Source organism: Galeopterus variegatus, unplaced genomic scaffold (assembly GCF_000696425.1).
Source record: "Galeopterus variegatus unplaced genomic scaffold, G_variegatus-3.0.2 Scaffold1527, whole genome shotgun sequence".
In the NCBI taxonomy this organism is placed as follows: Eukaryota; Metazoa; Chordata; class Mammalia; order Dermoptera; family Cynocephalidae; genus Galeopterus; species Galeopterus variegatus.
The window spans coordinates 138,773-164,608 of NW_007727638.1; the positions used below are offsets into that span (position 1 = coordinate 138,773).

Here is a 25,836-nt window from a genome sequence, read left to right on the forward strand (position 1 = left end):
GTGAGGATCCAGGGGAACGCTGTTTCACGTGCTTTTGGGTTGTGTGCTGCCAGTGGCCTAGGTGTTGGTCAGTCACAGCTGCCAGCAAAAGCCACAGGATGAGCTCCTGAGTGCCTGCCACCTACACGTGAGAACATGGGGACTCAAAGGGAGGTGACTTGCTCAAGATCACACAACTTGAGTGTGGCGGGGGTGCCCCGGCACACTAAATGTCAACATCTCAGCAACAGTCTGTGTTCCTGGGAGAGGTACCCTGCCTGACAGCCAGACAGCCTGCACAGGGAGGCCCCTCCCAGGCCCCAGCATGAGGGAGGCAATGGGGGCTGCTTAGAGAGGCCAGAGATCAGAAGGCAGGGAGGATGCAGACAGAGAGTGGGTGACAACAGGAGGTGGGAGGACAGAAAGGAGCAAAGTGGCCATACCGTAGGGGCAGCAGAGCAGATAGGCTGGTAGAGGGAGCTTCATCCTACATAGAAACCTCAGGAAAGGCTTGGTAGCACCAAGCCTGATCTCAAGATCACCCATGCCGTCCGACCTACCCGGAACTGCCCCTTTCTCCCATCCCCAGCACTCAGTGTCCCCTGGAGTCACCCCCCAGAGCACAGCAGAACATGGGTCCCATTGTGGCACCATCTGCTTACACCCAACAAAGGAAAGTGGTGGGCACTGTATCCAGCACAGAATCCTGCTTTGTCACGGTTGTTCGGGTCCATGTAGTGTCTCCACCATGACACAAAGATGCAGCCACAGGACATCAGGACTGAGATGGGGGCTAGGAGGGAGGCTGGGATACGAGAGCCCTGTCTCAAGAAGGGACGACAGAACACTTACATTTCCACTCTATATTCTACCTGTTTTCTTGGACTCAATTTGCGGCCACAAGGAAAGAACAAAACCAGACAGGCAATGAGGATGCTGAATGGCGTCCTACTGAGGGCAGGTGCAGGTGGCTGGGGGAAGACAGCAGCCACAAGACGCAGCACATGGCCATGTACAGGCCGGGAGGTTCCAGTTGGATTCACTGCTGGATCAACAACGGGCCTCCTCCCAGCTAGGGTTTAAAGATACATTCCTAGGATGAGATAGATTAGAAAGAAGCTGACACAAAAGCAGCTACATACCATTTCTGGAACCAGCTCGTGGCCAGATGAATGCCCTTGGTGTGTGGGGCCCAGGGCGCCCTCTGAGGCCTCTGGATGTGGGTCAGGGCTCCTCCATCCCCAAGCCCTCCACTGGCTTTTCTCCCTTCTCTAAGTGTTTACAGGGTCTCCTTCCTCTCAGCTGGCGAGATGAATGAGTCTGCTTTAAATATAAACCTAAACAAAACCAGAACCTTGCCCAAGTTCTGTGCCTTCCTTCCTCTTTCCAGAAACCCTCTGGCTTTAGTTAACTGCTGGGACAAGGAGTATTTTCTACATGCTGCTATACTTGTCCTCAGCACATGACCCCAAAGCTTCATGGCACGCCACCTCACCACCACCACTGATGGGTGGAACCTGGGGAATAAATCTGCATGCAGTTTCTCCAGCGAAGGCTCTCATTCACCCCATGAAACGCGACAAGGATGAACCAGAGTTCTCCATGACATTTACTTCAGACACTAACTATATTTTGCCTTCATCTAATTTTTTATCTTTCCTCCCCTCCACCTAATTTCCTTGCCTTTTAGATTGGGAGGTGTGACAGATAGTAAGCAAGACCTATTTAGCTGGCACAACTCGGAGATGGACTTGATGTGGAGGGGAGGGAGAGAAGGAGTAGGCTTGGGGTGGGTAGCAGTGAGGGAGGGGTGCCTTTGAGAAACCCAGGTGGACTTCAGCAGCTGGGTGTATGGGGAGTGGCCATTCCATTACAGAGCATGGGCAGGGCAAGGCAAGGCCTAAGGCAGAACCTGGCGCTGCAGGGGAGTGTGGGAGGCCCAGTCAACCAGTAGGAGGGGCAAGGCCATCAACTAAGTAGGAAGAGGGGTTTCCAGAAGAATCCTGCTGGGAGGCCAAGGTATATGGGCTGAAACTTTGAAGCCTGGGCTGAGGGTTTCATTTGAGCCCTTGATTCTCAACACAGCAGCTCCCTGGGGAAAAAGGAGCTGTGGTACCTCCTGCCCGTCTGCCTCATGGGGCTGCTGGGGAACTACCCGAGGATGCTCAGCTACTAAATGCTTGAACTATGACTGGCTTCAGTGACAATGAATGAGATTCTGCACAAGAACTTAGCTTGAGGCCTGGTAGGTACCACAGACTCAAAATGTTGGGAATGTCTTTGCTTTCAAAAAAATCAGTCCTACTTGCTGCTGCTAAAGTCATTCCACCCCCAACCCCCCAACCCAACTTCTTCTCTGACCTCTGTGAATTCAATGGATTCTGAGCTAGGGGCTATGGAAGAGGAGAACAAACAGCTCTAGCTCCCAGAGCTGAGCATCCAAAGTGACCCGGGCATGGAGACATGCACTCTCAACGTGTGAGCAGTGGCCTGGGCGGGACTCAGCCCTGAAACAGTGTTGAGCTGTGGGCCCTGCGCAGCCTCCAGACCACGGGAGCTGCACCCTGGGCTCTGCCGACCCTGCCCTCCTGGCACCCTGACCACACAGCCTGCTTCCTCTGCCCCCAGTTTCTGCTCCTCTGGTTTTCTTACCAGCAGATTCCAGCCACTCCCTCCTCGCACAACCCAACAATGACCAAAAGGGAGGTCAATGCCAAAGAACTGTTCCAATCAGTGACAAACTGTGAAATGGCACATGTGGGGTGGTCCTGGGGATCAGGATGCAAGAAGGGTGGCAACTGAACACGTCCCCAGTGGCAATGCCTCACCCTAAAGAGGGACCTGGCCACTCCGAGCAGTGTGTGGTGGTGTGGTGCAGAGCTTGGGGCCAGCAGGCCCAGGCCACCTGGCTCAACCACCATACGTGGGCTCTCAGGGAAGAGCAGGGACTACTGTCTGCTAGGATTATAGATGCATTTCCCAAATGACAGAAACTGAATTTTAAAAGTCTTTTGGCAAATTTGAAGTTTTCACAATAAACTCTCCAAAATGGAAAACCCATATGAATAGAGAACTTTAGCACCATTTTATTCTCAGAATCTCAGAACAGTGCCTGGCACATAGAATGTATACACTCTTTAGACAAATGAATACACCATGGAATAATTCCAAATTTTATACAGTAATGGAAAACCAGGAATTCATATCCCTCAAAAGCACAGAGTACACAGAAGTGTACATCTACCTAGAAAGGTGTGTGCGCACACGTATGTATATAGCAAATTCTACACTCTACAGAATACACTCTAGAACAGGACATTTCAACATGACTTTTGGCCACAAAAGCCATGTTCTGTAACCTGTGCTGTTTTGTGCGGCAGCCACTAGCTTTCCTTCGGGGCTCCTGAGCACTTGAAATGTAACTGGTGCAACCAAGGAACTGAATTTTTTGTTTTATTTAATTTTAATTAATTTAACTGTAAATAGCCAGACAGCCCAGTCCTAGAAAGCAAAACTATTTGCTTTAGCTTCTGTTTTATTTTACCACAAAAATGACAGCAGCATAACTATTTTAACTTTAAAAAAAAAAAAAGCCCCAGATATTTATTCGTATCCCCTCAAGAAACACAAGCTAAGCTTAACCTCATGAAAAACAAAATAAAAAAGTGACACTTGATTTGGCACTCTGAAAGCCATGAAGGACGTCACTGATGATGCAAGGTACGCTTTACAAAGGCGCTCAGAGGAACCCCGAGCTCCCAGCCGTGCCCTGGGGGCTGCCCCGTAAATACCTGTGCTGTGGGCTGTCCGCCCAAAGGGATGGAGCTTGACGGGACGGCAGACACAGCGGTGGTGGGCGGGAACCGGGCTCTTACGTGCATCCCGCCTTGGGCCAAGGCATCGGTGATCATCTTTGAGGACAGAGGGACAACAGACAAGGTGATTGCAACAAAGAAACGCAGTGCACGGGCAGGTGGAGGAGGTGTATGCAGGTTCCACAACAAGGAGCGCCAGGTGAGGGGTTCTTGGGTGGCTGGGGCAGCCTGGAGGAGGGGAGGCTCACAGACACGTTCAAGCCCGCAGCACCTGTAGCACCATCCAGGCATTGGGAATCTGGAAGATTTGCCAGGAATGCTGCTTTGCTGCTTCCAGACCTGTCTATCCTATCGGCCTTTCTCCTTCGCTGGTTGTCCTGAACACACCTCTGAACTGCTGACAGATCAGAATCCTGTGGCCCACAGAGCTGTCAGAGTCAGACCTCGAGGGCCAGGACTGGTGTTTCTGGGAGACCAGGCTCCTGGAGACAGACTTCAAAAGAGTGCAATCCACCAAAGCTTGCTCCCAGAAGAGTCGAAATGTCAACAGTGGATGAGCTCAGGTAAGTTTGCTCACAGCATCTTTCCTTCTCAGCGTCATGTCTCCTAGGGCCCACACCCAAGCCAACCTCATTTCCGCCAGGCCTCTGTGAGGCTGCTGGTCCTGGTATCTACTGAGGGCCTAGTTTTCTTCCTTAACTAAAAACAGGGGAAGGTGGGCAAGAGAAGCCCGGGCCTCCACCTGGTGGGCCTCATCCCTTGTGAGGAACTTCCCTCCGCAGGGATGCGAGGCAGGTCTGTTCTTAAACATGCACAGATGACTGCACAGTCAAGAGCTCCAGCACAAGCCGGGACTATGCCTTTATCAATTTATACTTCTGGAACTATAAAGGCAGCAAGGTGGGCTGAGTACTGTCATGGGTCTGGACTTGGCCACCTCACTCAGGGCTCTGAGTTGGGGGATGGAGCCCCAGTCTGGTTCCTGAAGAACAGGGCCTGCATATGTTCAGAACTAGTACAAACTAGAACAGAACAACATGGCCAGGTTCAAACAGAAAGCAGAACAGACCCACGGAAAAACAAAACATCCAATGGCGGGAAGCTATGGGCCATGAGATCAGGGTGGCACTGCTGGTATTCAGTCCATGTAGCGAGGGGTGCCAGGGACAGGGTTCCAGAGCAGGAGAAAGGCTGTAGGAAGACCTGTAGCACTACACAAGTGTCCCATGCTCACACCCACAGGCAAATGCAGCAGGCACTGCAATCCAGGAGTGACACAGCAGTAGCAGATGCCAACCAGAATCTTGCAATGGCCGTGGAACTGGGGCAGCCCTCAGCCAGACCAGATCTCCCTAAGGGTGGGGATGGGAACTGAGGGTGGCAGGTGAGGTAAGAGTATCCATTTGCATCTAGCTGCTATACTCAGAGGAGCCCATCTGAAAGCATAGCGGCACTTCAAAAGTGATTCTTCCAGAAGGGAGAAAAGCCTACAAATAAGTCAGATGGAATGAGAGGTGCCAACTTTTTTCCAGGAAGAAAAAAATAATAAGGAATGAAAAGCTTAAATCTAATTTGCTGCTGAATGATTTTCTTAAACTGAGAACTCCTGATAAAGAAAGCTCACTTTCTTTTAACGATAAATCGCAATGAAAACACACCAGTGATGTTTACTGGACTGGATGAGCCAGGCAGCCACCAACTAGTAGCTCACTGTCAAGTGACTACATTTCACTACTTCCCAACAGCCAGAAAGGAATTCAAAGGCACTCCAGAACCCTGCCTCCCCTCCCCCCACCACTCCACTGTCGGGCTGCAGGCCTGACTCTCCTGCTAAGGTCACTGTGCAGAAGGGCCCAGAGGGAGGAAAGAGGGGTCCTCCCAGGCCAGCCATGGCTCAATCAGAGAGCAACTGGAAATCAATTGTCACATGCACATCCATAATGGAAGTCTTTGATGACAAATCTTGTAACTCGTAAATTATAGGTAAGTTTTCATACACTAAAAGAAGGGAAGTAAAAAGAAAAGCATAGGGATTGTTTGAAAATGGACACCACTGTGTTCTGGCTTTATAGCAGAGAAAGAGAAGTCTATTGCATCCTAGTAAATACCACTGCATGTGACATCACCATTCTCAGCTGGATGAGTAACTTCAGAACATTGCCAGGCTAAAGTGGGTTTCTTATAAGGGGGAAAAAAAAAAAAAAAGCGAGCCAGGCATACACAGCACAGGACTGATCAATTTTCCTAGACTACTCAATCTCAAGTAGAGAGCCTGGCTACCTATCACCATGGCACCAGCAAGTGCTCAATGGGGCAGGTCTTGGCAGAATTGAGAAACAAGGCTTGGAGGACTTCCTGTTTGGGTCCCCCAATCCCAGCATTTCTTTCATGCAACTGGTGGCATGTCCCTGCAGTGTGCAGCAGCTCACATAAACAAAGTTGCAACATGTGGTCACTGCACCCTGATGTCAAATGTGTGAGCACCACACAGGGAGTTCCAGTCTGCAACTTTGACCTCCTGAGAGATGACTGGCTGACACAATTCGAGGGCCCTCAAAATGACCTCGTAAGTCACTTTTGAGAAGCTCCAGGAACAATCTAGAACTTGGCCATGCATCAAGAGCTGCATAACTAGTGACAGTGAAATTAGAAATAATTTCCAGATCTGAGAATAAAATGGTAATTAAGGACAGCAGGAGCCATTCATAGGGGAATATTACAAAGTAATTCAATGTTGACCACAGGTTTTCTAAGTACAAGAGGGTATTTCACCTCTGTGCCAATGTGGAAGACACTGCATATAAAACCCCATGGACAGTCTGTCCTTTTCTATGTAAGAGAACCAGAAAGGACACCAAACTGTTTCTCCCTCACTGGAATGTTTCTCTTACTTATATTTCCTCCCACTTTCTATCTTTTACAGTTACCACACATTTAAAAAATTTTTGGATCAGAGTACTGTAGCCACGCCTTGTCCACTGTGCCAACGCAGGCTTCCATAGGAAGGTCAGGACAATACAGTGAGGTGGGCTAACCAGCCTCCACGAAACTGTACTGCCTATAACATAGGAAGACCGAGCACTGAGAGAAAACCAGCAGAATGAGAGGCACCCAATCTCAAGGTTTTGTGTCTGGACTTAAAAGCACACCATAGGTGCCACCATACAGTCCTGAGCTTCGAGAGCCTACCAGGCTCCTCTGCCACCAGCGTCAGGGGACCCCACTGCATGGCAGTGCATGGTGGGCAGATGGACAACTGAAGGTGCACTCCTCTTAAGACCAAACCCACTCCAAGATAAACAGAAGTGGTGACCACTCTCCATTTTCCCTAGCTACCAGAGAACCCTGCAATCTTTCCAGTCCCCACCTGAAGAGAAAAGTCCTGAGCTCACTTTAGCTCTACTTGCCATTAACCCATTGAGCTCCACTGGGGAGGAAAGCACGTTAACAATCTAGGTTACTCTAGAGGTGACCATGCCCTTGGCCAAGCTCCCAGGCTAGTTGGATAAGGACCTCCACCAGAAGCCAGGGGTGGAAGAAGCGGTGGGGAGCACCGTACTCTGTGTACAGGCCCAGTGTGGGGCACTGAGCACACACAGCTGCCATCCTGCTTCTGGAACACGTGAGATGCGCATGAAGCTTCAGGTCAGATCTTCCTCAAGCTAGAAGCCTATGGACAGATCAGCAAACGGCCCACACCAGCTGCACGCGTCAACTGTTCTGGCTGCTCACTTTCCAGATAGCAAGAAATGGGTGAAAACAGAAGTTCTCGCTTTCCTACAGTGCTGGACCCGAGGTGCAGGAGTTTCTGTTAAGTGTGATCCTGGGATGGGGGCAGGAGGGTCACAAAGCGGCATCACAACATGGCATCACAACACGGCAAGGGCTGCTGGCTGGATAGTCACTATGTGCCACCACTGAGCCAGCTGTGAACACACACCACGTCCTTTCTCTGCACAGGAGACCAAGAGGAAGGAGCCCCCTGGCAGACCTGAGGACACACCAAGTCACACAGCAGTGGTGGCAGAGACAGATTCCAACCTTGTCACACAGGGCGGTCATCCTCCCCCAACCAAAGACGTGAAGTCCGTGGTGTGCTTTTGCACGAGGACATATCTGAGCTAGCAGGTAACATAAGAATCCTGGGCCCAGGTCACCTAGTTCAGTGACAAGAGAGGCTGTTGGGTCAGCTCAGCAGTCACTGAATGCTTCAGATTCCCTCCATAGGTGCGCTTTCTCCTCACGTGGCTTCCCAGGGGCCTGACCAACATAGTGGAGACCAGGAAGAACCATTATTTAGCCCCCCACTGTTAAATGGTGCCTGACACACAGCACTATGACCGTGATCTGCAGGCTCTCAGGCAAACTAGAAGGGCAGGAACTTGGCTGATGCCCTCAGACGGGGTTGGCACCCAGCAATAGCCTTTCCACATCAACTAGCACATTCTGACTCTAAAGCAAGCGCTCCCTTCTGTGTCAGGACTAACAATACTTCCACCACCTGTGGAGACAGGAAGAATCAAAGCCCCAGACTGGACATCGTTCCTAGCACAAGGGTGAGGTTGGTCTATCAGAAGTCATGGGACCCCCAGGTCTCTAATCTCCAGACACTAGGAAAGCCTAGGTGTGGCCTCCTGCATCCCAGCAACATTCAACAGGCAGAGAATGGGCAGGAGCCAGCTCAGTGACACGGGAGTGGCACATACTTCTCACTGCGCAGCACGGGCGAGCACCAGGACCCTCTCTCCCATGCTCCCGCTGCAGCGCATTCCTGCTCACGGCTCTGGAGCGAGGCGTCCACTGCTGCTCTTGTCCTCCTGCTAGTCTCTAGAGAGCTGCCTTCCACCCCAGTCAGCTCTGTACTCAGATGCTCAAATGGAAACTGAGGCGCTCTCCTCTCCAAAGCACGCTTTCAGTCTCTCAGAGTGATAAGAGAGGAGAGACGATAAAAGATGCCCGAGCCAATGTGGGAATGACATACCCTATGCAGCCAGTGGGATTCCAGATGTGAGTGACCAGAGCAGGCCACCCCAAGGACCCAGGGGGGTGTCACCCAGAGTGCAAGGGAGAGAGGAGTCCGTGCTTCACTAACTCAGCCCCTCATCCACCAGGACCCTTGTTATAGCACTCCATGCACAGGTGGACATGCACCTGCTAGCGACTACAGAAGCCTTCGGCTCCCAAGGCCCTCACCTGGACTCCAGAAGCCACCATCTGGGCAGCCTGAGCTGTCTGCACCGCTGTCTGCTGCTGCACCTGGGGCTGCACCTGCTGCACTTGGGGCTGCACCTGCGGCTGCTGCACCACCATCGGAGCTCGGACCTTGAGGTTGGGAGAGAGAATGCGATTTGGAGGCTCCTGGGGCAGACAGCAGGTACGCACTGCTTCTGTGGGAGCTTTGAAAATTGAGCCTTTCTTGAGATGGAGGATGTGATTTGCATGACTTCACAGGCTATGATGTCACCTTACTGGCTGTCCCAGATCCCACTAGCTCCTCAGGAATGTCCCACACCAGCTTGGCTCTGAGTTGGGATGGCTGAGTCCCACCTCCTCTGACTCTGGCAAGAAGCATCACAGCCTTCCCATTGGGATGATTCCGTACACCCAACACCACCAGCTAATGCTGCATCAAAGCAACAGGTTCCTAAGCCCAGTGCCCAGCCCAGCCCACTCATCTTCTGGGCCCAGCACACTGATGGTCCATGAGGGTGCCACTCAGAGCCCCAAATCCTGCAAGGAAACCAGGGCTGGGCCAGCAGCGGGCACAGCTGGAAAGGCAGGCTTAGGCAACAGAGCCATGGAGGCAAAACAGGGCAACCGTGGGACCAGCGGGTGAAGAAACCTCCAGGAGGATAAGACAGGTCTGAACCAGACCCAGACAGGCAACTTGCCCTTAGATATCTCCAAGCTGCCAGACCCCACCCCAACAGGGCACACCCCACCAAGGGACACACAGGGTTCAGGTTCCCATGTCCCAGTGGCTAGGCAGTGGGCTGGCTCCCAGGTGACAGGTGAGTGACCCTATCACTCCTCATAACTCTCCCAGCTTGCCTATTCTGTAGGGCCTCCTATTCACTCCTACACTCAGCTTAGGTGTAGACCCTGTCCCCCACTCAATAAATCACAAATAGAAAAGGCCACAAAAACCAAGTGAGCTGATGGGATGTTCAAATGGGCCCTTGACGCAGCTACCTCCACCTTGGTGGCAATACTCTGTACTCTGTGTAAATGTCACTGACTGGATTTGCTTTGCAAAGAGATGCACAATGAGACTGAAAATAGCAGTATTTAATATTAATTTCCCCCTCAAAAATATGGTAATGACAGGGCTAAAAGACCTTTGCTTAGCAAACCACTGAGGACACCCAGTGGAGCCCACATATTCCCCACATGGTGGGAATAGGTGTGGTGCTTGTCAATCTAATCATCTACAAGTTCAAAGTGCCCACAGACACTGCTGAAATCGGCCACGCTGCCTGGAAGATGAACTGCTGTCCCAACAGCAGTGGCTCCCCATATAAGGTGCAGAAGCAGATCTCGGAACGCACGATCCCTCGCTGAGCCTTGCTATGGAGCTGGACACGGGGCCAGCATGAGGAAGAGCCGTCTGAGTCTCAGTTCTTAAAGAAAAGGACATGCTGCTGGTAACCAAAGAGCCTGAGACCGCTGCTGACAGAGACACCAGCCACATGCACCACCACGAGAAGAGCTGTACACGCCGACATGGGCTGCAGGTACTCACAAATTTCAGCTGCTGTTGGGCATACAACATCTGTCCAGGGAGGGCTTGAGCCTGTGACACCAAAGGCTGGGACTGGGACTGTGGTGGGAGTTGCGATGGTTGGTTCTGAGCAACTGGTGGCTGCTGGGCCTGTGGTGGCGGCTGATGGTGCTGTGGGTGATGCATCTGCTGCAGCTGCTGCGGCAGGGCCTGTGAGGGTGGGGGCTGCGGCTGCTGCATTGGGGGCTGCTGTATGGGAGGCTGGGCCTGCAAAGTCTGCTGCTGCTGCTGTTGCAGCTGTAGCTGTGCCATCCGCTGTAGCTGCTGCTGCTGCTGCTGTATCTAGGGACACAATGAGCAGCACTCAGTTACCACCCATCAGCCTCTGGAGTGCTGGCTCCTCCCTGTGCCAGTCCTGGCCCCAGGTAGCCCAGGTGGGCAACAGCACACAGCCTTCAAGGAGGCCTGCCTGGGCTCGCCCCTCGCATGGGGAGGGGGAGCACCTCCAACAGAAGGGCTCTGGGCCCCCAAGGCCAATGCCTGCTGTCTTCCTGACATACCAAGTGTGTGCCTGTGCCCTGGCCACCAGAGGCTGGTCCAACCCTAGGATAGGTCAAGAATATTATCTAGAAGGTCTAGTAAGGGGTGACAAAGAATAGGTGCAGCCACATAGAGATAGCAGCTCAGGTAACTACAGATTTCTGAAGCCTCTCCAATAACACTTGTTTTGTCCCCATAATGGTCAGCAATACGAGCCTCACAATGATGGCCAGTGCCTGCTTTTCAGAACGAGGAGGAAAAGTGGGGCTGAAGCTTCACTGTCACCTCTGGGAGAGGAGCCACCAAGATCCAGCCAATACCTGGAGCGAGTGGGAAAGTGGAGAGGCTCCCTCAGGACCTCTGTCCCTCAACCAAGACCTACCAGAAGAACAGATGCTTAACACATCTAGATTCTGACTTTAAGCCATGGGAGGACAACGGCTTCTGAGAGGCAGGGCTTCTGATGTGATGTCACCATTCCCTTACAGAACACTAGCTGGCAGTTGATTAACACTACATCCAGACACCAACACAGAGGGAAAAAGACGAGGGGCGCAAGTCCTCAAAAGAAACGCACCCACAGGACAGTTTGAGCATTCCCAGGTCCCGGAGGGCTTGTCTCACTTCTTCCTTCAGTTAACTCCTGTATGAACTGCTTATAGCTCCACAGCACACGGCAGACTCGTGGCCAGATACCCCAGGTCTGGCTGAGAGGACCTCCTAGTGCAATCGTAGCACCTTCCTGACAAGTCAGGACCTGTTTCTCTAGCCTGTCCCAGACTTTTCGGGAAGCCCACAGAGGAGGGAGGCACCATGCATGTCAGGAGGATCCTTGGCTGGCTTTGGTTCTCTGGGCCTCTGGGTCCCTGCACCCAGCATCGTGGCTGGCACATGTCCAGGGCTCAAGGACTATAGGAGGGAGGCTGAGTGCGGGAACAGGGGAACCTGGTACCTGTTGCTGGTTTTGATGATGCAATTTAATCAGGTGCTGCTGCTGCTGCTGCTGTTGCTGGAGCTGCTGCTGCTGCTGTTGCACCACTGCCTGGAACTGTTGCTGCATGGCATTCTGCTGAGCTTGGAACTGCTGCTGTTGCTGTTGCTGCTGCTGCTGCAGTGCTGCCTGCTGCTGCTGGAACTGCTGCTGTTGCTGCTGCTGCTGCTGCTGCAGTGCCACCTGTTGGAGCTGCAGCTGGGCTGGAGAGGAGACCAGAGTTAGGCCCATGCCGCCTCAAGGGCCACCCTGTCTCTAAGCCTCCACGGGGCTGTACAGGGAAGCAACAGCAAGCAAAGGCTCCACTGCCACCATTGCTGGGCAGACAGGAAGCTCTCAGGCAGAGTCCCCAGCCTGAGCCACTGCAGGAATCTGAACACTCCATTTACTAGAGACAGACAGACAGGATAAGAAGTAGCATTTGTGTTGATTATGGAACTTACTATTATGAGTTACTCTATAATATCCAAAGGGAAAAAAGAAGGGCCAACTAAGTCTTTTGGATGGACAAGAAGCTCAGCCTCTGGCAACCATTAATCTACTTTCTTTCTCTATGGATCTATTGTGGACATTTTATATAAATGGCATTAGACATTATGTGCTCCTTTGTGATTGGCTTCCTTCACTTAGCATAATATTTACAAAATTCACCCATGCTGTAGCATGTATGAGCTTTATTTGTATTATTTTTAGTGCCAAATAATATTCCACTATATGGATTTCCTACATTTTGTTTATCCATTTTATCCAGCTGATAGACACTTGGGTTGTTTTTGCTGTTTGGTTATTATGAATACTGCTGATATAAACAGTCACAAGATTTTCTGTGGTGAGGTTCCTTTTGGAATGATGAAAATGTGGTGATGGCCATACTAAAAATCCCCGAACAGTATGCACTTTAAATGGGTGACTTGGGGCTGGCTGGAGAGCACGATGCTGATAACACCAAGATTAAGGGTTCAGATTTCTCTACCTGTAATGGCCAGCCACCAAAACAAAAAATAAACAAACAAATAAATAAATGGGTGAACTGTAGGCTAATGAGAATTATATCTGAATAAAGATATTAATTAATTAATTAATTAATTTATTTATTTATTTATTTTTGTCTTTTTGTCTTTTTTCGTGACCGGCAACGGATCGCAACCCTCAGTGTCGCGCCCGTACCGGACCGGGACCGGCAACGGGATCGCAACCCTCGGTGTTGCCCCCGCTCCACGCTCAGCCAGTGAGCGGCCAGTCTGTATGTGGGATCCGAACCCTCGGCGGGAGTGCTGCCGCGCTTCCCAAGTGGCGCACTGTAGCAGCGTGCCACTGGGCCGGCCCGATATTTATTAAAAAAAAGAAATAACACAGAGAAATTCTTTGTACACCTTGCCCATTTCCCCCCAAACGGTAACATTCTGTAAAATTACAACATATCACAACCGGAATTTGTGCTCCTCTATGTGCATGTGTATACTAATTTCAATACAATTTTATCACCTGGGTAGGTTCAGCCACCATAATAGTCAAGACACTGAACAATTCCAGCACCTCAGTGATCTCCCATGTTGCCACCTTCCTTCAGCAACCTCACCCCTCAAGCCCTGGCAACCACTGTGGTGTCCTCCATTTCTAAAATTTTGTCATTTCTAAAATATTATAGAGACTTTCGATTGAAATGGCAAAATAGTCCCCAGCATCACCCTCTCCCACAATCAACCAATTTACAACTATTAAAAAGCAAAGACTGCCAAGCTGGGGCTGCTAGAGCTCAGGGGAAGAGGAGAGACCTACAGAGTTCATGAAGGCGGGAGAAGCCATGATGAGAGAAAGAAAGGAAAGCTTCAAACGTTTCGAGCCTGACCACTTCAAGGCTGGCCCTGGTGAGCACACGGAGCAAGAGCTGGCAAAAGCTGCTGCTGTGCCCTTTGTATGAAGTTGCTTGGAGGCTGCAGGGGACAGGAGGGCTTAGGTGTCCTTCTGGTCAGCAAGACCACAGACGGGGTTCCTGTGGACCCACATACAAGTGAGGGGCAACAGACAATGGAAAAAAGGATCCATTCAGAGGCCAGTGAGTCACTGCAAGGGACCAACGCATGACCCATCCCACAGGAAGTGTTTGGAATGTGGGGGGTAGGGGAGATGGGCCCACTGGGGGAACACTGGGACACAGCATGGACAGCTGATCTGTCCTCCAATCAGTACAAGCCCACTCAGTGGAGACTGGTCAGGAATATAGGAGTGCAGGGTGTAGTTTGCTGAAAAGACTCAGGCCCAGACCAGAGTTTCCATGCAACCCAGGTGTACCGGACCTCACAAGACCCAAAAGTACTTGCAAGGTCAACAACTGAAATCTGTGCTGCACAAAAGCCTTCCCCAGAGAATCAGCAGCAAAGCAGCAATTTAGTTCAACAACAGGGCTCAAGTGCTGTTCCCCACAGGAAGTTCCCTCGTTTTAGAAGCAAAGAATAACAAATTAGTTCCAGTGCAGAATTTAAGTGCTGGGAATAGCGAATAATTCAACACAGAACTGAAAGAAAAAACAAAAAACCCCACAGATCAAAGTTTTGATATTAACCAATAAAGGTCTAATGCTACTAAAGAACAACTATAAAACCTAGGACTAGAAGCCCCCCGGGCTCCCAAGCTAGGGTGGGGGAACCGAGGGCCTCAGCCATGCCACCCCAATGTCCACATCCAGCCCAGTGATGATGACAGAAGCTGATGCCAGAAATGCCCCTGGGCTCCCAAGCAGGGTGGTGGGGGCTGAGGGCCTCAGTCACACCCCTGACATCTACATCCCGCTCAGAGATGACCACCAAGCTGCTGCCAGAAGTGCCCCAGGCTCCTGGGGTGGAGATGGGGGTGCTGAGGGCCTCAGCCATGCCCCGCCTGAAGTCTGTATCCAGCCCAGCCATGACTGAGCCGCTGGAAGCCCCCTGGACTCCCCTGTCAGAATGAAGGAGGTGCTATGGACCTCGACCACACCCCCCTTTCCTCCTCCTACCCCTCTATCCCCCACCCCTTTCCCATGTTCCCCCCAACTGCTCCACAACATCTTAGAATATAATAAAATAATAATAATAATAATAAACAAACAAACCAATAACCAAAAATGTTATATATAAGTAGAACCATATGGTATAAACCCTGTTAGGATTGGCTTTATTTTTTTCTTTTGTAAAAAGATGACTGGTAAGGGGATCTTAACCCTTGACTTGGTATTGTCAGTACCACACTCTCCCAAGTGAGCCATGGGTTGGCCCAGGATTGGCTTTCTTTATTCAGCATAATTCTCTGAAGATCACCTAGGCTGTAGTGATAGCAATAAGTTCTTTCCTTTTATTGCCAAGTAGTATTCCATGGTATGGATATCTCAGTTTGTTTAATGATTCACATGATGAAGGACATCTGGGGTGATTGCAGATTTGGAATACTACAAATAAAGCTGCTACAAACATTTGTGCATAGGTTTTTATGTGAATGAAGTTTTCATTTCTCTGGGATAAATGCCCAAGAGTGTGATTGCTGAGTCGCATGTTCAGTTTTTTTAAATAGCTGTGCCATTTTACATTCCCAGCAGCAATATATGAGCGATTCAGTTTCTCCGTCACTAGCATCTGATGTTGTCAATATTTATTTTAGCCATCCTGATAGGTGTAAGAATTTTTAAATTTATCTTTTTGTTACAGACTTCTAACTGTGACATTCAGAAAACACATATATGACAATACTTTTGAAATTGTTGAGGTTTGCTTTATGGATTATTTTTGTAAACCTATTTGTTCCATCATGTGCTTCAATGAAGTCATTTGTCACATTGTTCAAATCTTCTCTAAATGTATCAGTTTTTGTCCCCTTAACTATCAATAAGGAAGACAATTGAGGTAATTGCCCAATAAATCTTTGCTCATCATGAATCTTTCTGCATCTAGTATTGTAGGTGTATGCCTGAAAAGGATAATTAAATGTTCCTTTCATTTCCATTTAGCAGGAAAAGTTTAGTCCATTCCCATTTATTACGATTACTTATTTTTCAACTTATTTCTATTTGTCTTCCCTTTTCTTTTTTTGTATTTTATTTTTCTTATCTTCCCTTTTCTAAGAGTCTTTTTGTCCTTTTTTGAATTGCATTTTGTTGGATGGCTGGATGGGATTTTATATGTTTGGATCTTCGTTTGTTCGTTGGTTTTTTCCTTATTCCATTTTTTACTATTGGTTTGAAATTTATAAATTATTTCTATTCTTTTAGCAATTATTTTCCAATTTTATGATACATATTTAACTTAAAGCTTATAAATATCTTAACCTCTTTCCCAAATTTAATTATTTTTTAATGTAGGTTTTACATGTACATGATAGACCTGGTATTCATGATATAGCTCTCTCCTGACCTCCATGGGTTTCATTTCTTGTTCATCTTCTCAATCCTTCACAGGAGACATTTCTGTTATGAGGCAGGATAGAGTAGTAGCTAGGGATGTGGCTCCTGAGGTAGACTGCCTGGACTCAAATCCAACTTTTACTGCTCATTGCCTCAGTTTCCTCTTCTGTTAGAAAAGAGGCAATAACAGTACCTACCCACATGGACTAAGAATTGAATAATGTATTGTAACAATTCAAAATAGTGCTTGAAATGTGGCAAGTCTGTATGGAGGCTGGAGAGTTATTATTTTACAGAGGCAATTTTTGTTTACACCAAGGATTCTTATCCTTGTCACTTCTGCCACTTTGGCCCAGATAATTCTATATTGTGAGGGGCTGTCCTGTACTTGTAAGATGTTTAGCAGCATCTCTGGCCTCTACCCATTATTACATGCCAATAGCACACTCACAATTGTGACACCCAAAAATGTCTCCAGACATTGTCAAATGTCCCCAATGGTGCAAATGACCAAGGGGTGAGAATCAGTGGTTTAGATTTACACATATTTACTATCTTCTATGTTCAACAGTTCTTCTCCCATTTTATAGCCCGCATCTCAAAAGGATGGTCTGAGAGGGAAAAGGAAATGGTGAGCAAATAAAAGAATATGTCCTTTAGAAAACCTTTTAGTGATGATCTCTTAGGCTTTATCTGTAACTGTCTTGCTTCCCCTAGTCCTTCAGAGTGTTGCTGGTACACAGCTGTGACTGGCAGCTCTATTCTCAATGCTTCAACAACATTTTACTATTGTTCTGACTCCATTGCTGAGTCTACTTATTGCTCCTTTCCAGAAACTGGTTGTTTCTCAGATACTCTTCTGGCCTTTGGTGCTCTGCAGTTTCACAGCAGTACATAAAAGGAGATGCCCTTTAATTAACTTGCTTGGAATCAGCTGAGTTTTCTCAGCCATTACCTCCTCACATACTGTTTTCCTCCCTTTCTCTCCATGTGGCCCTTTTGGGGCTTTGATTGGATGCTGGTCAGACTTCCTGATCTTATCAGCAGTGTTTCTTACCCTTGCTTTCCTATTTTCTATGTCTTCTCTGCTACATTCTAGGTAGTTTCTTCAAATGTATCTTCTAGTTCACAAATTCTTTCTTTAGCTCTATCTACTATGCTACTTCCTCATCCACACTTTCCTTCTTTCAATAAATATATTTATTTCTACAAGTTCCATTTGTTTCCTTTTCAAATCTGGTTAGTCGCTTCTGATAGTGCTTTTTCATCTGGAATTCTATCCTTTATTTCTTTACACACATTGAGCCTGCATCCCATATCTAACAATTATTTGTTTATTGTCTCTGTTCTCCCACATAGGGTCTCTGCTTCCCTTCATGCCTGGTAATCTTTGACTGTGTGCTCACTACTTCCCCTTAATCTGTGCAATTCTTACCTAGCCTAAACTGGGGGTGTTTTCCTCCAATCTGCACCTGCTTCTTGGGGAACAGAGGACAGGGAGTCTGCCAAAGGCCCCAGCATAAATTCTGGCTAGATGGCTTGCCTTCGCCCATCCTGCAGCAGGCCAAGGCAAAGAGCACCCCCTACCTTTTGAAGCCAGCAATCCAAAGTGCGCCCTTAACTTTTAGTTACCCTTTTGGATAACCAAAAGGTGGAGGGATCCTCAGCATGCAGTCTGTCATACAGCTGGCAGTAGGAGTTATTTTCAAAGTCTTAATTAAGTCTCACTTCCAACTCTATACCAGAGCTCCCAGCCATATGCACAGTCAGCAGTTTCAGCATTTTCTGACTAACCCAGGTCACCTGAAAGACCATCACAGCATCCTCTGGCCTGTCCTTTGAGAGCCTCTGGCAAAACCTGTGACCCAGGCTATGCCCTCTTTGAGGCACTGAAGACCTGAATTGGTCTTAATTATGCAGTGGTGTGTGGAGAAGGTGTAAGGAAGGGATATCAAATGCTCATTGGGCAATATGACCTATATCAGGAAGACCAGGGCGGCAAGGGGTCAAGGGCAGGGAGGGGAGTGTCTCTGAAAGGTGTAGCAGCAGGATGCAGAGATAGAGAACCACTTCAACTTTCAAGTTGTACCACACAGCAGACCAGGTCCTTTGGAAGCTGAAAACAGGATGTGGGCCAAGTTCAGACTGGGGAGGGTGTGGGCAGGATACCAAAGCCTCACCACCAAACTTTTGACAGATAACTGCTTTGAGACAAAGTCTTAGGAGTGGGATTACAAGGCAAATCATGTGAGCATTTCAGATTCATACATTTAAAAACTATTTCTTATAAAATATAAGCTTATGATAAAAAGAAATTCAACCAGTACACAAGAGTATAATGTCAAAAGGATTCAGAGCTGGCACTTCTGTGTCCTCCCATAAACCCACCCTGTGTGTGTATCAGGTATGTTGCTAAGAAGGGAGAGGAGACAGGAGCCCAGGGCGAAGAACCAGATGGAGATTGTTTTAGAACGAAGAATCAGAATGTGGTAAGAGTTAGATGGCAAGAAGTAAGAGCAGAGTGAAGATATGAAGGGGATGGGAATGGAGGAAGGTTCCAAAGCAGCAGTGGATGGGAATGAGGATGCCGGTAGCCTGTGAGAAGAGAAATCCTGACACAGGACGGGAGACATAAGGGTGAAGGGGGCACAGGATCAGGCAGTGGTTTCCATCCCAGCTCAGGTCTTGCCTTGGGGTGTGACTCAAGTTCTCAGCTGTGACTGCCTCACTGACAAAGCAGGGGTGGCCACCCTGTCCTCTTCATGGGGCTATTGTGAGGGATGTGTGACAAAAATACACCAAAAGACCAAAACCTGTACACAGATGTCCACAGCAGCTTTACTTGTAATAACCAAAACCCGGAAACAACCCAGATGTCCTTCAAGGGTGAAAGGATAAGCAAACTGTGGAATGCCCATTCCATGCAATGCTACTCAGCAGTGAAAAGGAATGAATTCCTGATACAACATGGATGGATCTCACGGCACCATGCCAAGTAATAAGGCCCATCTCGAAAAGTCACACATTGTATGATTCTGTTTATGGAACATTTACAGTGACACAATTATAGAGATGAAGAACAGATTCTTGTTGCCATGGCTTAGGGTTGGAGAGAGGGTGTGACTTTAATACATAATACAAAAGAGTTTGCTGGTGGTGATGAAACAATCCCTATATGCTGATTGTGGTGATGGTTACCTGATCCTACACGTACTAAAATCTCATAGAACTACACTTACACATATGCACATGCCCAAAAATTCATACAAAAACTGATGAAGTGTAAATGATGTCTCTACCTGAGTGACAGTATTGCCCCAATATTAATTTCTTGGTTCTGACAACGTACTAAGTAAGATATCTTTGGGAGCAGCTGGGTGAAGGACACATGGGAACTCTCTGTGCTATTCTATAACTTCTTGTGACACTTACACTACCTCAGAAATAACAAATTACAGAAACGGGAAAAAAAGTACTGAAGCACTTTGCAGTGGGCACAGCATATTCCAATTACCGAATAAGAGTTTATGGGAATCAAAGGTACATCAAGACAGGCCCTGGAAAGAAGATGAAGAAGGTTCTTTGCTTCCCCTTGAGAGCAGCTCTGCTCCACCTGGAACACATGCCCACGGCCCTCTCCTGGCCAGGGAAGCTGTGTGGAGGGGACAAGGGGCTGTGTCTGCACACAGAGGACAAAGCACCTCCTTCAAAGAAGGGGAGGCACACAGAGACACACAGAGGACACACAGGAAGGGGAGCTTGATGAAGAAGTGGCTGCAAGCCACAACTAGGACTGAGCAAGGGACAAGAACAGCACTAGAAAAGACAGCTTCCAACTGGGGGCAGACCATGGGGGTCATGGGGCGCTGACACAGCACTGCTTCACGGCTGAGACCTCCCTGAAACATGCTGTTTCTATATCAGTGACAACACACAACCCCCTGGATGGAGTCACAGGTCATCCCCAAACTCCTATGAGTCCTCTCCTCCTGTCCGGGGCTAGGAGGGTCTGGTATCACTTAATCCTCCTGGTAGCTCAAAGGCGGCTTGGAGCTTTTACTTTCCATACACAACAAGGATAAAAAGAGCTATTTGGAGCTTCTCCATGCTTTTCTCAATACCACTGTAAGCAAAGAAATAAAATGTGTTGTCGCCTCTGAGGAAAGTGGCACATTCTCCAGGATGTATGATACTCACTCTGCGGAGCTGCCGAAGACACAACAGCCATGCCGTGAGGCGCCATCCCCGAGGTCCCAGGGGGAGGCTGCCCCGAGAGGGGCATTGGCTGTCCCATGGCACCAAGGCCACCCATCCCACCCAGGGACTGTCCTGGGCCTCGAGGAGGCATGCTGATTCCGGCTGCTCCTGTGGCAGGTCCACCAGTGAGGCTCTGCAGTGCATTCATAGGATCTGTGGAAACACAAGGACACAATGTCTCAGGAATATGCCCACTGAACTGGGAGAGGCTCAAAAGGTGTGAGGCTCACAGAACACAGACCTCCTCCCACCTACAGGCTCAACCCTCCCAAATGCCAGGGGCAAGGACACCAGGTGTTGTCAGTCACTGCTCCTGGGATGTGAGCCCCTCGAAAGCAAGGAGCATGCCCCACACTCCTAGCCTGGCCTGTGCCAAGGTCCTTATGTTGAGGGACAAACGACCCCCTGATGCCTGAAGGTGAAGTGAAGACAGCTTAAGGCCATGAGCGTAGGTAGTGCCCCCTTCCCCTTCTCAGCTGTCTAGGCTTTTCGCTGTAAGCCCACAGCTGGAACTCCAGAGACAATGAAGTATGGTGGCCCTTCTATATAGCAAGCGGGAGTGTGGTGGCCACATCAGAGGAATCAGAGGCAGCCAGATGGATGCTGTCCCAGGGAGGGCACAAATCTGCTGACACTTCAGAACTTCATCTCTGCTGCCAAAACCAGCTAAGGGATGCAGGGGGCTCCACAGAGCACTGAGGGACAAGGCAATGCTCACCAAGCCTGCCAGGTCAGCAGACTCAGCTCAGTAAGCAATGATGCCATGACCAAGGACGAAGAGTCCATTGCCATTGTCACAGGAGTGTGGATTCATGGCAAAAAGCTACCTGCAAACAGGTGTGGTCTGGCAGGATCACCTTGCCACAGAGCTAGGTGGTACTCAAGGGACCTATGCTCCAATGCTAAGGTGCCCAGCTGTTCTCCTGGCCCCCAGATCTTGACCCCACCTGGCCCTGGTTGGCTAACATCCTTGCACTAGTTAAGGTGGGGCCAACCCGGGCAGGGGCAGCTGGCATGGCTGAGGCAAGCATGGGCACCCCAGTATTCACAGCTCTGCTGCCCAGGGTGGAACAAACAGCCATATGGTCTGTGATGCCAGCTCTCTCTCTTCCTGACAGGCGGGAGGTATGTTGGCTAGCTTAGACTGGCTAAACTCCTTCACTGGCAGCTTAGTCAGCAGATACCAGGGCTGAACTGACAGGATTCCCCTTATGGGATAAGACATGAATTAAAAAAAATAAAGATTTCTGAACTTACAAAGAAACTCTGTTCACTTAAGAAAGTGAATCCATTTATTCTAAGAAATGCTGCTACAGATTATTATACTGAATATACCATAATAGTTCTCTCCCAGAGAGCTCAAAAGTTTTAGATAATATCTTAGTAACTTTTTGAGTTTTCATAATCATTTTGCTGGGGAAAAACAGTATTTGAGCGAAACAGGATGGGGCGGCACTGTCAAACTTCAGTCTGCAGGAAGGCGAAGGGCGCAGGTGAGGGTGGGCAGGGCTTGTCAGCCTTCTCCCTGCCAGAGTTCTTCTTTCTGTGAACATTTGCCTCTGGTGACAGGATAACCCAGGCACACAAAGCATGCAGTATTTCATTCCTGCTGCCCAAATCTGAGGCTGGGAAAAAATTTAATTCAAAAAGAAAAATTCTTACCACTGACAGAAGCTTGAGATTTCTTATTATCTACATAGAAACACAAACAAAAAAACAAAGTAAATAATTTCATATAACCACAGATTTCCATGGGTAAATCAGTTTTGGAGGCATTTGACCAGAGATTATTTGCAACTGACCCTGCCTGGAAAGGAAACAGAACAGACCTAAGTGCTTCAAACCTTAACCTGCAAGGAGCTCCTGGTACTCCTGGCAGCCTGGGGAGGGGGTGACCTCTCCTGACAGTGCTGAATATGTAGGGGGCCTGTGGGCAGAGGGCACAGAACCTCCTGGGCCAACTTGGGGAACTGACCCCAAACCTGAGGCAGGCTGGGGTGGGGTCTGGCCTGCTCAGACTTTTCTTTCTTCCAGGTTCAGGGTCTCAGCTCAGCCCCGAGCAACAAGTAAAAAGAGCTACAGGAACCCACGATGCACCTAGAATTTGATGCTGAGAACTCGAGGACACCTCCATTTTCAGCCTACTCTGTGAGGTAGTATCTCTACTTAGGTAAGGAAACTGAGGCTGGCTAGAAGCCAGGTCTAGCTGGCCTCAGCACCTAGTAGAGACGGCCTCAACAGACAGAGCCTCCTGCTTGGCTCCTGCCTCATGAGCCCATGAGACCCACAGGACTGTATGCCCCTCCGAGCCATTGTTCCGACAAGCAGAGCACAGGGAGTCCTCGCCAGGATGAAGAGGCCACTCCTTCCCCAGGCTCCTGGTTCCTTCTCTTCTCCTATATTTCCCAGGACCCTCCCAACACTGCAAAGAGAGCCCCAGTGAAGGTCACTTGCTGGCCATTCTGGTGAAGTTAGTGTGGAAAGAAGCAAAACCTACTGGGTTCTTAATGTCTCCCTTTGCCCTGAGTGATGGCACTGAAGCTGCAGCTACCTCTATAACCCATGTTATGACTATCGTTAAACTATGGGGAACAGAGACAAGATTTGCCAGATCCATGCTTCAAGGACATGTCAAGAGGAACTCATCTCCAGTGGTTACACAACCATGGTGGGTAGGAGGTTCTATCGGCTGAAACCAGAGGATCCCCAGCACCAGTTTCCCTTACAGGCTGTGGCCATCCAGGAACACTCAGTGTCTACATGCTTCCATGTAACTCACGAAAGCACTAAGACCCCTGGCCCCAGGATGCAATGACAACTTGCTTCTGTAGAGTCAGGGCTACTGCCTGGCCTTGCTGACAGAACCACAGCGGGGCACTCCAATCAGAGAAGGCACAACATGAAGTGGACCTTCACCAGGGCAGGAAGCCAGGGGTGGGGACTTAGAAAATCTACCTCAGAAGCTTCCAGTCTGGTGTGAACACACATTTAGGTCAGGCCTCAATGGGCCAATAAAACCAGCTATGAGGGAAGAAAGTTTCTGTTCCAGGGTAAACTGCTTACTTAAGAACTGCTCAGAGGTAAAAGCAATAGTCCTGTAGAAAAGGAAATTAAATGGAAAAATGAAAATCTCAGTTCAGTTTAGACCACTTTGAGGCCAACATTTCCTTTACGCCAGAATCAGCATTTTTGAGGCCCAAGCTCTGGCAGGACGGGAAATCCATAGTCAAATGCAATGCAGTGAAGAACTTTCCAGAAGCAGGCGAGTTGACAAAGACATTCTCACTCAGGCCAGAAGGCTCCTACACTAAGGCAGTGACAGAGCTGGCCCCTCACAGAGATCACAACCACCCAGAAATGCATAATCTTACTTACGAATGTCTCGAAAATGGATAATGAGCCTGGCCACGAGAGAAAGGTATTCGTCCTAAAAGTAAAAACAGGAAGCAGTTTAATCCCAGCTGGAGAGGTACAGCTGTGTGACCCCCTTGCCACCGCCTCTCGCTGCCTGGCCACAGCTGAGGCTCTTCCTGAGAGGCCACTGGACTCTGAGGCCGACTTGGGTAGCTGCGGACGCCTGGCCCTGGCTCAGCCTCCTCTGGAATCCGTCTGTCAGAGGAGAGCTGTCTCAGCTCTGTGTGCCAATAAAAGGCACAAAGAAACAAAGAAACAAGGTGGGTGCAGAGAGCCTTCAAACTGCTGCTCGTCCTCCCTGAGAGCCCCCAGCTGAAAGAGCCCGAGCTCCTTTTCACAGAGGGCAAGGAGCTGCCTGAAGTCACAAGGCCTTTGCACTGTTTGTACAGAAGTGCTTTCGCTTTTAATGCGCAGCTTGTTGCTGCCTTTTACTGCTGACTTGGTATCGGCATGCAAATCTGGATGGTGCGCCCCTGGCTGTGCTTTCTGGGAATCTGTGTTCATCTGATTTTACTGCACAGACAAGGGAGGGAGTGCAGAGACACTCAAAGATTGCAGGTGAAGGCGACTCCTGCTGAAGCCCTTTGTCCAGGCTGCCATGTTTCTGCAAATTCCCAGCAGGGCCTGCCTTCCACTGACTATCCTCTTTGCAGGGCCACTCACTCCTAGATATTCCAAGGAAATCACTATTGTAAGTTTGTCCTGTGACCAATGAAGGGATGTCTGAGCTAAAATCTTACTTCAGAGAAGCATCTTTCCCTTCCACCGAGATACCCATCCTTCAGGCATGGCAGTCTGGAGAGGGAAAAGCTCTCGCTCTCTGCCCTGCTCACACTACCTTCCTCTTAAGTCACCATGGTACTGAGAGTCTACTAGACAGCAGACTGACAAGACAGGAGGGGACAGGGAGAGAAAATGAAAAGTGGTCTCAAATGAGTGTAAAAACATAAAGACACTTTCTAAATCCTTATTATCCCCTTTTTTCTCAGCTAGGGTATCGGCACAGGATAACATGAAGGGGATGGGCCGGCCTGTGGCTCACTCGGTAGAGTGCGGTGTTGATAACACCAAGGCCATGGGTTCGGATCCCATATAGGGATGGCCGGTTCGCTCACTGGCTGAGCGTGGTGCTGATAACATGAAGGGGAAAGGCCCAGCAGAGGAGAATCTGGGAAGAACTGCCACCAAGGGGGCAGGGTCAACAGAAAGAGGGACAGTGAGGCACTGCTGGAGCAAGGGGACACTGAGGAGGTTCTATCAACACTCCCGACTGCCCCGTCAAATTCTGGTAGGAAAGACAATGTGCTGGGGATGAAGGGGTCCCCCCTAGTCAGTCACCCACCAAGGCCTGGTCATTGAAGGACAGTGGCATGGTGAGTGGGGAACAATGGAAGTGTGGGGGCCAATGAAGCTTGAGAACAGAGACGAGGTGACCAAGCACTGGGAAAAGAGGGCCTGGGAGCAGCCAGGACAACACCTGACATCTTCCTTCAGGCCCTGGATTATCCTTGAAGTCCGTGACACTTTAAAAGAATTTGGGCCGGCCCGGTGGCGCGCTGCGTTAGTGCGCCGCTTGGGAAGCGCGGCGGCGCTCCCGCCGAGGGTTCGGATCCCACATATAGACCGGTTCCCGCTCACTGGCTGAGCGAGGTGCGGGAGCAACGCCGAGGGTTGCGATCCCGTTGCCGGTCCCGGTCTGGTACGGGGGCGACACTGAGGGTTGCAATCCGTTGCCGGACACGGAAAAAAA

At 49.4% G+C, this 25,836-nt stretch overlaps 1 protein-coding gene across 7 annotated transcripts in view; it reads right to left on the minus strand.

The window, feature by feature from the left end:
* Positions 1-25,836, minus strand: part of MED15 (mediator complex subunit 15) — a 71,465-nt gene that overhangs the window by 8,662 nt on the left and 36,967 nt on the right. For 5 of the 7 annotated variants that reach the window (XM_008577518.1, XM_008577519.1, XM_008577517.1 and 2 more), the window contains 7 exons: positions 24,048-24,099; positions 22,335-22,364; positions 20,613-20,825; positions 12,008-12,249; positions 10,537-10,857; positions 8,988-9,116; positions 3,771-3,890 (listed from right to left, as the gene is read on the minus strand). In XM_008577518.1, coding sequence (XP_008575740.1) covers positions 3,771-3,890; positions 8,988-9,116; positions 10,537-10,857; positions 12,008-12,249; positions 20,613-20,825; positions 22,335-22,364; positions 24,048-24,099 — 1,107 coding nt within the window. The remainder of the gene's footprint in view (positions 1-3,770; positions 3,891-8,987; positions 9,117-10,536; positions 10,858-12,007; positions 12,250-20,612; positions 20,826-22,334; positions 22,365-24,047; positions 24,100-25,836) is intronic. The other 2 variants (XM_008577521.1, XM_008577520.1) reach the window with 1 other exon arrangement.